This window comes from Engystomops pustulosus, chromosome 6, assembly GCF_040894005.1.
Source record: "Engystomops pustulosus chromosome 6, aEngPut4.maternal, whole genome shotgun sequence".
Taxonomy (NCBI): domain Eukaryota; kingdom Metazoa; phylum Chordata; class Amphibia; order Anura; family Leptodactylidae; genus Engystomops; species Engystomops pustulosus.
Genome location: NC_092416.1, coordinates 12847049 through 12860532, shown reverse-complemented (window position 1 = coordinate 12860532; position 13484 = coordinate 12847049). Strand labels below are relative to the sequence as shown.

The window sequence follows — 13484 nt, the reverse complement described above, 5'->3', positions numbered from 1 at the left end:
TTTGGGGCTAGGTACTGAACTTGGCTACAAACGCACACAAGTAACCGATCACGGGTGTTGACTGTTTAAAGGACATGTAGCATCAGTTTTACTGATGGTAGATATTAGTTTCGGACTGGGGTTCCTTAGGCCCACTCGACAAAATTAATCCATGGGCCAACTTGCAGCATCCCCCAGAAAATAGACTATAGCAGCCTCCAGATTGGGTTGTTTTCTGCAGGGCTAAGTCTTGGTTTGAACCAGGGCCCACTGGAGGATCCTATGGTGGGCCAGTCCGACACTGGTAGATATGTCCTAGTAAGAAGTTCCTGAGGAACGACACTCCCCAAGACTTCTTTTATAAAAATTTTATAAGAATTATAAAAATTATGCTACTTACCTTGGGGTGATCAGGCTACTTACCCTTGGGTGCTTTGGCTATGTCCCACGGAGCGCCCTTAGAGAGCCTCGTATTTTAATTTATTCACTCCCCTTGTTCCTACGGGTCCTGCCCCTCCACAGTGCATGGAGCAGGTGACAGGCCGGACTGCTAGCTATGTCTCCGGAGTGTCCCATGGTAATTAGCATAATTTTCATAACTCTGTATTGCTGCAATCATGACAAATGGAGTTAAAAAAAAAAAGTCCTGATGAACACCATTCCTCAGGAGTTCCTTATTAGGACATATCTACCATCAATAAACTCATGGTAGATGTCCTTCAAAGGAGACCTACCATCCGGAATACACTAATTCCTGTTGGAATGTGCAACTCAAATTCCCCTGGCGACTTTACCAGTGGCATTTAAAGAGTTAACGCCCGTGATAGGAGCCAGTACTGATTGTGGGCGTTAAGTCTTGTTTTGTGCCTAACCAGGACCCAAATTTCTAATGAAGTTTAGTACGGACCCAAACTTTACGGTTCGGGTTCGCTAAACATAACCTGACACCCCTCTAAGCCACGTAGGTCAGATATTTGCTGCTTACAAAGCCTCATACTAACAATGGCTTCCCGCTGTGTCATATAACATTTCAGATCCTCCCAAATATGTATCCATTAAGACCCCACCAGGAAATATAATAGAAGGACGCCCCGTTACTCTGAGCTGTTCTGCCGATGCCGTCCCTCCGGTCTCCCGTTACTTCTGGTACAAGAATGGAGTCATGTGTATCGGTTACACAGGCAATCGCTATAGTTTCAGTAGCGTAAAAGAGAAAGACTCTGGATCTTATGAATGTGAAGCTTTCAATGAGCGAGGATCAGACCGATCTCCTCCGGTGCAAGTGGACGTAAAATGTGAGTATTTTCTTATGTTAAAGGCTTTTCCACACTTACACAGCACAGAGCTCTTCAAAGCGATACGGTACGTAATGGGCCACATTTATCAAAAGCAGTGCAGTCTGTACCGGGTGCAGTTACCTGTGTAGTGTGCAGGGGGCGCCAGATTCATAAATTGTGGTGCCTGTTCTTTGTGAATCTGGCGCCCCCTGCACTGCTCCGGCACAATGCACCAGCTTTTTTTGGTGCACTTTTTTCATGCTGGAGAATTGTTGCGCCGCTCGGACAGGATAGTGGTGCAAACTCCGACTAAGCAGTAACTCGCCCCTTTAGGTGGGCATTTTTTCTGTTTCGTCAGACACAGAGCATCTGCGACACAAAACTGGTGCAGACACTTTTGAACAATGCGTACAAGCAGTACGTTCCTTCGAGTACAAAATCAGACAACAAATTGGCACAAAACCTTGTACTCTCATGATTATTGTGTTTTCAGACAATAAAGCAATAAATAAAATCCTAAAATATTGCAGTATAATATTTTTAGCCAATTGCTGCTTTCTGTAAAATAATAAAATGTATTTTTGGGGTTGTGGGCGCTCTAGTGCCCTTTATGTATTTCCAACTTTATAAAATGAGGTGCATTTATTACAATGTAGACTTCTAAAAATAGACTCATCTAAAACAAAAGACTCTATGGGGGACATTAATCATAGTTTTTAAAACTGTTACTAGAGTTTTTTTTGCGCAAAAATCTGGCGCAGTTAGTTAACTTGTCACATTTTTGCAACATTTTCTAGCGCACGGCTAAGTTTGGCACTTAGTGGTTTTGAGCCCCTGCTCCTTATCTGACATAGTGAGCGGCTGCTATACAGATGTTTGCACAGGATCTATCACTAATTTGTGCCAAAAAAGGTGCAAAATAGGCGCAAAAATGCCCCTACTCTGAGCAGCTGCACTTCAAAACTTCACTTTTCATTACTGAAAACAAAGGTTTTTCCCTTCCCAAATGAAGAATTCCCTCTATGCAACATGGAAAATACTTCGGAGCAGTTTTATAATGTAACATTTCTCCAGTAAGGACTTCATCATTGTCTATGGGATCATCTCTGGGAGTGATTATTGTCTTATTGTACAGATCTGAGAATATTATCAGTCTCCATTTCCTGTACATTATAATAAAAAGGAAAAGACTCATTTCAGCAAGAATTTTTTTTTTTTTTTTACATCTCTGTAACTTTGAGTCCCTGCAGTTACATCACAATGTGGTCCGGACATTGTACAAGCGGAGACTTTATGTGCAGAGATGAAGCCCTGAACCTTCTGTCACCTTTTCCCAATCTTGTTCCATTATTGGTCACAAATAAGATTTAATTTGTAGGGTAAAAATTTTGACAAATTTGGCGCAAATTTAGGCACAAATGAATGGGACATGAGACAATTCCAAAACGCATTTACTAAGGCAGAACCAGATTCATCATAGATCAGGAGCCAAAAAAAACCAAACAAACCAGGCGCCAAAATAGGCGAACCTGAGACCCCCAAGGATTAATGTCCCCCTGGGTTTTTAAGGAAAACTGCCTAATGGGACATGATGACACATCAACATTTATCAAAAATTGTTATGCCACACGTGCTTCATTTTTGGGTTCTTTTGCAGTCCACTTACCGGGCCATGTAGTTTCCATCACATAGGAGTTAGTGCTCGCTAAGGAAAGACCCACAAGAAGTCAACGAAACATAAATTTAGAAAACCTTACAATTTATGGAAAATTGTCACTGTAATATAAGATTTACAAAATTTTAGACTTTATAGGAAATAGTCGTATAATAGTTGTGTAAGTTTAGAAAACTTCGGAATTTATAGAGAGTTTTTGATGAAATATAAGTTTAGAAAACTTTAGAAACTTTTTCGGAAAATTATCCATGAAATGTAAGTTTAGGGAAGGTTAAAATTTATAGAAAATTGTCGATGTTGATATTAGTTCAGAAAAACTTAGAATTTGTAGAAGTGGTTAATGTTCTATAGATTCAGAAAAATTACAATCTGTTAAAAATTGTCAATGTAAATTAATAAAATATAATAAAATATGTTCAAATTGTATCAATGGTTCATTTTTTAACAATGAAAAAAACATGTTTGGCAAAACCTAATTGAACTAAATGTTTTTTTGTTTTTTTTTTACTGCAGACGCACCAAAGAATGTGAAAATGATTATAACACCAAAAGGCAAACAATTCCGGGAAGGGACAAATGTCACTTTTGAATGTATAGTCAACAGTAGCAATCCAGAAGTAAGGAATATAGCATGGTTCAAAGATGATAAAAAACTTTTTGTTGAAAAAAAAGCCATAACTGAGAAAGATGCTGGAAAATACCGATGTGAAGCCGAAAATGAAATTGGGAAATCGTCTTCAAATGAAGTTGTAGTGGAAGTTCTTTGTAAGACGAACATTAATTTTATTAATTTGTATCATTATGACTTCAGATAACATTATACTTTTAATATATATATATTTGTGTAACTCATTGTTATCATAGTTATTAGTATATTTTTTTGTTATTTTCATTACATTGTTATAAAATTCATTCATTTTAGTTTTTAATATATTATGTTACAGCTTGTAACAGCTCTGCCCATTGCCATCCTCTGCAAGTAAATTATGGCAGAAGATATGCTGCTGACTGTGATTTTGTACTTAGTTTGCATTCCCTCTTGCACTAGTCTGAACGCTGCCTTATTTCACTCTTAATTGATTTCCACCACACCTGTCTGTCTCCTGCTGACTTTGTTTTGGGCTGCAGACAGTTAAGCTAGCTGTAATGGATAAAAGGCTTCTCCACTCACATCCCCCCCCTGATAGTCTGGCTTGTCTGGATGTCAGAGTGATTTCCAATCACTCTCTTGTCTGGTACCCTGATATCTCATAAGAGGATTGTTAAACTTCTTTCCAGTGCTTTCTATAAGTCGTGTTTCGACCTTGCTAGATTTTTTTCTAGATTTTTTTTAACTTAGTTTTTTTTACTTGTTTTCTGACATTGGGGGTCATTTACTAAGGGCCCGATTTGCGTTTTCCCTATGTGTTATCCGAATATTTCCGATTTGCGCCGTTTTTCCCTGAATTGCCCCGGGATTTTGGGGCATGCGATCGGATTGTGTCTCATCGGCGCCGGCATGCATGCAACGGAAATTGCGGGGGCGTGGCCATAAAAAAAACAACTGATTCGGAAAAACCGCCTCATTTTTTGAAAAAAAAGTGTCGCTTGACACGCGCTTACCTTCACCCAGCGGAGGACGGTGAAGTTCAGTGCATTCAGCGACACCTGGTGGACGTCGGAGGAACTACCTTAATAAATCCCGGCTGGACCCGAATCTACCGCAGAGAATGCGCCGCTGGATCGCGAATGGACCGGGTAAGTAAATCTGCCCCAATCTGTTTGCTCTTGATTTGTGTACTGCATTGTCCTCTGGGCTTTGACCTATATTTTTATGACTATTCTTCTGTTTTTGTTTTGTCCTGTTTTTGTCTCCAGGTTTTCATTTTGATACAGGAAGGGAACCCGACCAGTTGTCACCTATTGTCTAGGGTAGATATAGTTATGTAGTTGGTAGGGAGAGGTGGGGGGGGTCTAGTTTTAGTCTAGTCTCAGCAGTCAGGCCTTGTCTGATGGACTAGGCTCAAACTGCACCCCTGAGGATATGCTCATAACTCATGATAATAGAATGGATTTCCAGGCAAAGTGAGTAAATTTGAAGTTCAAATTTTCTGCCATCCCTTTAAAAAGTGTCATACAGCAATGGAATAAGTAGAAGTTGTATTCCAGGCGTGGTTATATTTCGACTTTTTCCCATACGAGACAGATATGAATCATGGATGTTACCGTGGGGGGGGGGGACCACTGAACTTGGACTTCTGACTGATGTTACAGTTCTTGTTGTGCATTTAGGGTCTGTTCATCACTAACCTTGATGAATTTGCGTCCTTAGTTGTCCTCATTTGTACTTACCGGTGCTGTATTCACTTTTTAAAGAAATTAAATAAAATATGAACATTTACCAGTTACGCCTCCACCTAGTGCTGGAAATCTGTTACTGATTGAGCTGCTGTCACTCTGAACCTCTGGCATTTCCCTGCTCCAGATCCCTATTCCGGTGAGCTGCATCGCTCTTACTTTATCTTGTTTGTACATGTCCTTACCTCATCCATTGTCTTAGAGTAGAATCACGCCCTTGGAACGCACACAATGATATCACAAAGAAGAAAATTTTTTCTTCCCTCCGAAGGCATCAAGGAAAATAAAAAAAAAAAATATTATTCTGATATATATGCATGGGGTACAGTTTGCTAATGTTAAGAGGCTGAAGGACTTCAAATGATTTAAGCCTATGGAGGCCACGCCCACCTCAACTTGCTATAGATATATGTGATATGCTTAAATATGTCTTGGACCCCAAACTCCAGCTGGTAGTAAAGTTGGCCAAAAAAAACCTAACAGGTTCCCTTTAAGTGGGTGTTTTGAATTAGGGTTTTAACTTCTCTTAGTATCAGCAAAAGTTGCAAAATACTCATTTATGTTTAAGAGAAATAACCAAGGGAAGGCACAACTTAGAATAGAGACCCGTAAATAGGAACAATGATGCAAATATAATTTTTTAATTTCTAAGAAAAGCATATTTTTTTACCCCTGATGGAAAATCCCTTTAATTTCCCATTGCACTACTTAATTAAAAGTCAATAGGGCAGGACGGCGGCTCAGTGGTTACCATTACAGCCTTGCAGCGCTGGGGACCTGGTTCAAGTCCCAGGGTCAACATCTGCAAAAAGTTTGTATGTTCTTTCCGTGTTTGCGTGGGTTTCCTCCAGGTCCTCTGGTTTCCTCCCACACTCCAAAACATACTGGTAGGTTGGTTAGATTGTGAGCAATTTGGCAAAACTCTATGTAGCACTGCATAATCTGTGTGCGCTATATAAATAAAGGAATTATTATTATTACATTGGGGGTCATTTACTAAGGGCCCGATTCACGTTTTAGCGACGTGTTACCCGAATATTTCCGATTTGCGCCGATTGTACCTGAATTGCCCCGGGTTTTTGGCGCACGCGATCGGATTGTGGCGCATCGGCGCTGGCACACATGCAACGGAAATCGGGGTCGTGGCCGAACGAAAACCCGACGGATTCGGAAAAACCGCCGAATTTAAGAAAAAAAATGTGTCGCGAAAATTACACTCACCTTCACCAGGTATAGGCCGGTGAATTTCAGGGCATTCCAGCGCGCCTCCGGGGGAACTTCAGCGCAGCAGCGCCACCTGGTGGACGGCGGAGGAATTACCTTAGTGAATACCGGCCGGACCCAAATCCACCGCAGAGAACGCGCCGCTGGATCGCGAATGGACCGGGTAAGTAAATCTGCCCCACTGTGTCTATTGTAGCAACTTCACTTTTACTTTTTACAAAATGAAAACTTAAAAACTAATAACATAATCAATTTATTGGCGATTGAAGTTTTCTAAAAAAAAAAAAAAAATCCCATTTGACAATTCCAATTCTTCTTTCCTCTCAGTCCTGCCGAAAGTTTCAAAACCTACAATATCAAATGATAATAAAAATAAAGAAGATGAAGAAGCGACTGTCAAATGCACATCAATAGAAGGCAATCCCAAAATAAGCAGCTACGATTGGTTCAAAGACGGGAAACCTTACAAAACAACAGAAAGGGATTCTTTGTATTTCTCAAAATTGAGTTGGACGGACGCTGGATATTATTCATGTAAGGCAAGAAATACCATAGGAAGTAGTGAAGAAAGTCTCCGGCAGTACCTGGTTGTCCAATGTGAGTATATAGGGTCAGATGTATCACTTGTTTATGTTGTTTTTGCGCCTTCTCTTACTGTCGCACTGTTTTTGCACCAGTTTTGCGACTAAACATCAAACTAGCTGCGCAGCAAAAATAACCAGCTTTCCCTCATCTATCTTACCAATCCGGATGTAATAATATTCATCATTTGTGACTTTTCATTTCAAAAACGGGCGCAAAAACACTCCAACCCGAAGGTGCCGTAAACTGAGAAGTAAGCAATGAGCCCCTGTGCAGAGCAGCTCATCCCCAGCAGCAGAGCTCAGCAGATACTACAGACACTACAGACACTACAGACACTGCCTGCAGCCTCTGTTTACAGTTCATGACCTTCTATTTACAAAACATTCTGCAGAAGCCTCAGCTCAGATTAGGAGAGAAGAGAAGTTTGAAGGATTTTGTAGATAGTACAGAGAAGTGTCCCCCGTGTAGCAGGATGACCTCACTGGTGTCTGAGGGGCATACTGTGCAGAATTACAGGGGTGCAGCAGGAGACCAGCACTGGGGGATCCCCTCCAGGAGAAGCCCCGGCTGAGGAGGTCACTGGGTGCTGGGTGTCACACACCTGGGTGCTGCTGAGGAGGTCACTGGGTGCTGGGTGTCACACACCTGGGTGCTGCTGTGAGGGTCATTCTCATGCTGGGGTGCGGGAGAGAAGCAGAGAGGAGCTTGTAGCAGGATCACATGTAAGAGCCCGAATCTAACATTGCGCCAAAACTGCACCTAAAGTAAAGTGCTAAATAAGAGGCAGGAACTCAACTAATCCAGTGTTTACTGGAAGGAATGTTTTTTTTTGTGACATACTTTGTTTTAGAGAAGTTTTGGCTTAGCAATACTCTGAATGAGCGTCGCTAGGGAAAACCTCCTACAGGGTAACTATATCCATTCAGACTACATCCCAGGTTAAAAGCATATTCCTGGTGGCAGTGTGTGCCCCCCCCCCCCCCATTCTAATTTCTGGTGCCCCACACAGAGAATAAGTTCTAAATTAATAAACTAAAAGGGGTTGATATATTAACACCAAGGTATATATATATATAAGACCCCTTTCAAACAAATCTGTTCTAGCCTGGGACGTAACCTGTCCGAGCACACAACCGGGTGGAGTATGGAGGGGAGAGGAAGACTCATCACCCTCCCCACTCCATAGCGAGGTGAAAGGCCTCTGCCATAAAATGGAAAAATATAGCACATGTCCCATATTTTTTGTGGCGATCGTGTGGCTCGGTTGCAGTGACTTGAGAGAGACCTCTATGGGGGCTGTGATTTGGATACAAATTGTGTGAGAAGATCAGGACCCCCATAATGGTCACGTGCATTCCAACCTCTTCAGGTGCACCAGGCCTGATCTGGCATAGATTCCAGCTATACCCTCTACCAGTTTATTGGTGCAGTGAAGGGGGGGCACATAGTTGCAATTTCCAGGCTGTCCACCAGGAATTGCAACTTTTTCATGCATTTTGTTCCAAGAAACTGGCACACCGGGCATCATATGCCAACTTTTCTTTCAGTAATAGCTTCCTAAATTTTGCCACACCGCACTGCAATTGTTGTGGGGTCCTCTCAATAACTTACTGACTATCTAAGCCTCTGCTGTACATGACTTAGACCGTAGGTGGGGCCACCGTACTTGGTTGATTCTCCAATTGAACTTTAGACCGATCCGAGCCCATCCGAGTATTGTAACTAATACAATGGTATGAAGGGTTCTTGACACCCAATCTTGCGCTTTTGCAGATGCTCCAAAGAACGTGACGGTACAAGTGTCACCCGGACCTTCTGTAACACAAAACACAAATGTCCAACTGAACTGCACGGCTAAAGGTAACGCCGGCTACCTCCATTACACCTGGTACTACAAGGATGAGCCTCTGCAGAACTCCAACAAGGATCACGTGATAAGGAACATACAGGTGAGCCAAGCGGGAGAGTATTACTGCTACGTAAGGAATGACATCGGATCCAACACCTCCCCGGTGCTCCACCTCCACGTGTCACGTAAGTTCCCTCCTTCTAGACCAGCAACGAGCCGGGATCTTACTCAATGCATTTTCATGGAATTTCTAGAAGACATTGGACCATGTCCTCCTCTATTGCAGATAGCGCCCTCACCAAAGTCATGTACACCGCGGCGGGGATCGGGCCCCTCATCGTCCTTATCATAGCTGTGGTGATAATTCTCCATTTCAGGGTCTGGTGAGTAACTGTTTGAGTTCTGGATCATAGATTTACTCAGTTCATTAGAAATACAAATGTAACAGCGGGCGAGTTCATTCTGTATAAATAAAATATTATATCATTTATTAGTTTTAGGTTAAAGAATTGTCGAAAGACCAATAATGACCAAAGCGACGCATCTTTTTTTGTTTTAAAAAAGGTAAAGATCTATCAATCGGTAATATCTACTATCTATATCTATATATCTTATCTATCTATCATACCATCTCTCTTGTACCCCCCAGGCACACAATGAGGCATCGGACCCCCAGCAGAGCTCCTCGGAGGACAGCCTGAACCAGCACATAAATTACGCCAGTCTTCAGTTCCCGGCTTCCAGTAATGGAGGACAGGACCAGTCCAGGTCAGACACCGCATTACCCTGGATCTATATGACTGTAGCTGATGGGATCTTTCTGATCACCAGTAAATATCGCACACATGTCAGTAATTGTCAGATTTTTGCTTAGGATCAAGACCAATTCATCGGATCCAAGTGACATTTACAGTGTGGTGAGGAAGCCCAGGAGCGCGGCAGAGGTGAGATGTCCCCTCATGGGAGACCAAGCATGTAGTCATTCCTACATTCATGTATATCTCCTATCTACGTCCTACGTCCTATCTGCAGGCAGCATGTTATAGAGCAGGTGGAGCTGAGCAGATTGTTCATAGTGTCCTATCTGCAAGCAGCATGTTATAGAGCAGGAGGGGCTGAGCAGATTGTACATAGTGTCCTATCTGCAGGCAGCATGTTATAGAGCAGAAGGAGAAGAGCAGATTGTACATAGAATCCTATCTGCAGGCAGCATGTTATAGAGCAGGAGGAGCAGAGCAGATTGTACATAGTATCCTATCTGCAGGCAGCATGTTATAGAGCAGGAGGAGCTGAGCAGATTGTACATAGTGTCCTATCTGCAGGCAGCATGTTATAGAGCAGGAGGAGCTGAGCAGATTGTACATAGTGTCCTATCTGCAGGCAGCATGTTATAGAGCAGGAGGAGCTGAGCAGATTGTACATAGTGTCCTATCTGCAGGCAGCATGTTATAGAGCAGGAGGAGCTGAGCAGATTGTACATAGTGTCCCATCTGCAGGCAGCATGTTATAGAGCAGGAGGAGCTGAGCAGATTGTACATAGTGTCCTATCCTGTTATGTAAAATCTGTGCAGATTTGTGATTACACGATATACAATTTTGGATTTTCGTTATAAAACATCCCATGTACATTGTATCCAGTATGTTGAGACAATGATGTTTTATAGAATATATATTATTACATTTCTAGTATGAAAACATTCAATCTTCAGATGTAACCCAAGACGAATCCCTAGATGAGATCCATTACTCCGTCATCACCAACCTAAGTAAGGGTTCAGTACGAGAGCCGCAGCCGGAGGTGGAATATGCGATGTTGAAACATTGATGAGATTAGCAAGAAAAGGCTCAGTTTTCTTTATTTCAGTCCTAAATCCCATATTTAAGGGGCTGTTACTCGCTGGCAGATGGGCTCTGCTGAAATTGTCAATTATTTTATCAATTAAAATAGATGAAAACAGAAAATCAGACTTGCACTAGATGAGAGATGGGGGCGCTGTTGTACTGATGTCTATGGGAAGTGTTAATGGCTATATGTGGTACTGCAAGTCATAAGGGAATTTAATGTTCTTAAATTGAATTTTAAAGGTGTTTTTGAATGACCCTCAGGGATTTTTGTTTTTAAAATGTAATTTTATCAAAAACAATAAAACTTAAAGGGGTATTCCAGTAATCAGCATATACAAATGGGTCTAATAAGCTAATATGTAATTTGTTTGTTATATAACACATGCTGTAATGAAGAATTAAAATGCTTTGCTGTGGAGGATACACAGGACACAGGTCACATGTCATCATGTGATCACCGCTCCGTTTGGCTGTAGTCGATGGGTTGCAGTGCATCCAGTATGGCCGGTGTTGTGGAGGTAGATGTGCAGTGATGGCAGTTACACACATCATTACCATGGTGACAGAAGAGTCTGTTACATCATCACTGGGAGCAGAGCACAAGAGGGAAGAGGAGGAGTTATGGAGAACTAAAGGATCATGGGATTTGTAGTTTCCAATGTCGTCCATCTTGGTGATAACTTTTACTAGTTTAAAGAGACTATAAAATTTAGTGAATCTTAAAATCAAACTATTTAGGCTCCATTTGGTGACCAATGGTAGTGACTTTTGTTATATTCATTTACTTAAAGCATTATGGGTTTTTTGTATCAGACGTTCATATTCCCAGAATACCCCTTTAACAACCAGTGACTTCTATCAGGGCTCCCGCTTGTATTTTGGTATCTATAACCTCTGGTAGTCAATCTTTTTTCGTATATGTCACTATGTGATTAGGTTAGAATATCACCTTGAGGCCAAATTCCCCTCCTCGTAACCCGTCATCTTCATTACTCCTATAAATAGGATTTCGTGTTTTTCTCATCTGAGTTTAGACCGTTCAAGGTGAGGACCTTGAATCTCTTTGTTTCTGGGATTCCCCTGGTCATACTGTACACGGTAGATAAATTTTATTTGTATCGGTACATATTGGGGGTCATTTACTAAGGGCCCGAATCGCTCTTTTTCGTCGGGTTTCCCGAAAATTACCGGTTTGCGCCGAATTCCCCCCTGGCTTTTGTCGCACGCGATCGGATTGTGGCACATCGGCGCCGGCATGCATGCGACAGAAATCGGGGGCCGTCGGAAAACCCGACGGATTCGGAAAAACGCGCTTACCTGCACCCAGGATAGGATAGTGAACTCCGGCAAACTCCGACGGACTTCAGCACAGCAGCGACACCTGGTGGACATCGGGCGCACTACCTTAGTGAATCGCCGGAAGACCCGAATCCTTGAATGAGAACGCACCGCTGGATCGCGATAGGACCGGGTAAGTAAATCTGCCCCATTGTGCATGAGATCGCCCTGTCTCGGGTTATTGTGAGAATAACGGTCAAACGCAGGGTGTAACCTCAATGGCTATAGATAGAGGAGGAACACCAAGGAGACAAAAATCTAGACAATAGATGGGTCTGGGATCTCTGGGTCTGAGGAGCTACAAGTTACTGCTGATTGAAAAGAAGATTATGGGGGGATTCATCAAGCCTCTGAATTGTGTCTGTTTCGCCCTTATGCCACCTCCATGGCATGTGGGTATGGAAGCTTGGTTGGGTTGTATTAGTCCACAGTGTGGACCGGCCTGGGGCGATGCACAAGCTATAGCCTATGACCTGCCTGACGTAGAATCACCCAACCTCTTCGTATATCCAAGACAACCTGCAAGTCGGGGTTGACATCAAGCTCTGGTGCACCATGAGGCAACATGATGAATCCCCCCCTATATGAGAGGTGAGGGAAGAAGACCTTCAGATAGGTTGAAGGTTCAAGTGGACATGCTTGGGGATAGGGGACTTGGTTTGGTCAGGAAAGATATGGGGCAACAGCCGCCAAAAATATTTTATTTTGGAAAGTCTGACGCTGGATATCAGGGTAGGAGCATTCTGGAAAATGTGAAAAATTAGCTTCATCTCGCCTCGAATGTTTGTGCTAAGAATGGGGACCAGGACTCCTTTTTCCACAATGGTGGGGTCTCAGTTGATGCTTATGTGAAATTTGAGTCTGAAATTGTCTCATAATTCAGATCAGACTTGTAAAGACTTGTCATAGAAGGTCACCACGACCCCATGTCTACCTGTTGGTTTGAGGTCATGGCTGGATTGTTAGAAGATACATTTGTATTATATTTCCCATCCTCTTATACTTTGTTGTAGAGTTTTATATTTGTGCACCTTACAGCTTGTTATCTTGATGCTTTGTATATTTCTATACAATAAATCATATTTTATGACCAGATCTGTCTATAGTCTCTGAATAGTCATGAGTGTTGCGATTCATTTGAGGGATATCACGGGATTGTTGAGGGGAGTTGGTCTCCAAACCAACTAAAATATAGACCTAAAATGTTCTCTCTTATAATAAAATAAGATGTATAATGTGAAATGCTGCTTGGAACTGGGAAGTATCCCACATGAAGGCTTAGATACACCTGATGCTTATGTTAGGAGGAAAAAAATTTGTATTTTATCATCAAGGAAAGATATTCAAAGACGGGTGAGGACCACGAAACGTTGGT

The 13484-nt window shown here is 42.2% G+C and overlaps 1 protein-coding gene across 2 annotated transcripts in view; it reads left to right on the top strand.

Annotated features, from left to right (window-relative positions):
- Window positions 1-13192, top strand: part of CD22 (CD22 molecule) — a 31760-nt gene extending 18568 nt beyond the window's left edge. The window contains exons 6-14 of one of the 2 annotated variants that reach the window (XM_072155004.1): window positions 1014-1274; window positions 3445-3696; window positions 6820-7089; window positions 8851-9111; window positions 9213-9309; window positions 9421-9490; window positions 9576-9694; window positions 9801-9870; window positions 10614-13192. In XM_072155004.1, coding sequence (XP_072011105.1) covers window positions 1014-1274; window positions 3445-3696; window positions 6820-7089; window positions 8851-9111; window positions 9213-9309; window positions 9421-9490; window positions 9576-9694; window positions 9801-9870; window positions 10614-10751 — 1538 coding nt within the window. In that variant the 3' untranslated portion in view covers window positions 10752-13192. The remainder of the gene's footprint in view (window positions 1-1013; window positions 1275-3444; window positions 3697-6819; window positions 7090-8850; window positions 9112-9212; window positions 9310-9420; window positions 9491-9575; window positions 9695-9800; window positions 9871-10613) is intronic. The other variant, XM_072155005.1, reaches the window with a different exon arrangement.
- The last annotated feature ends 292 nt before the right edge of the window (window positions 13193-13484 follow it).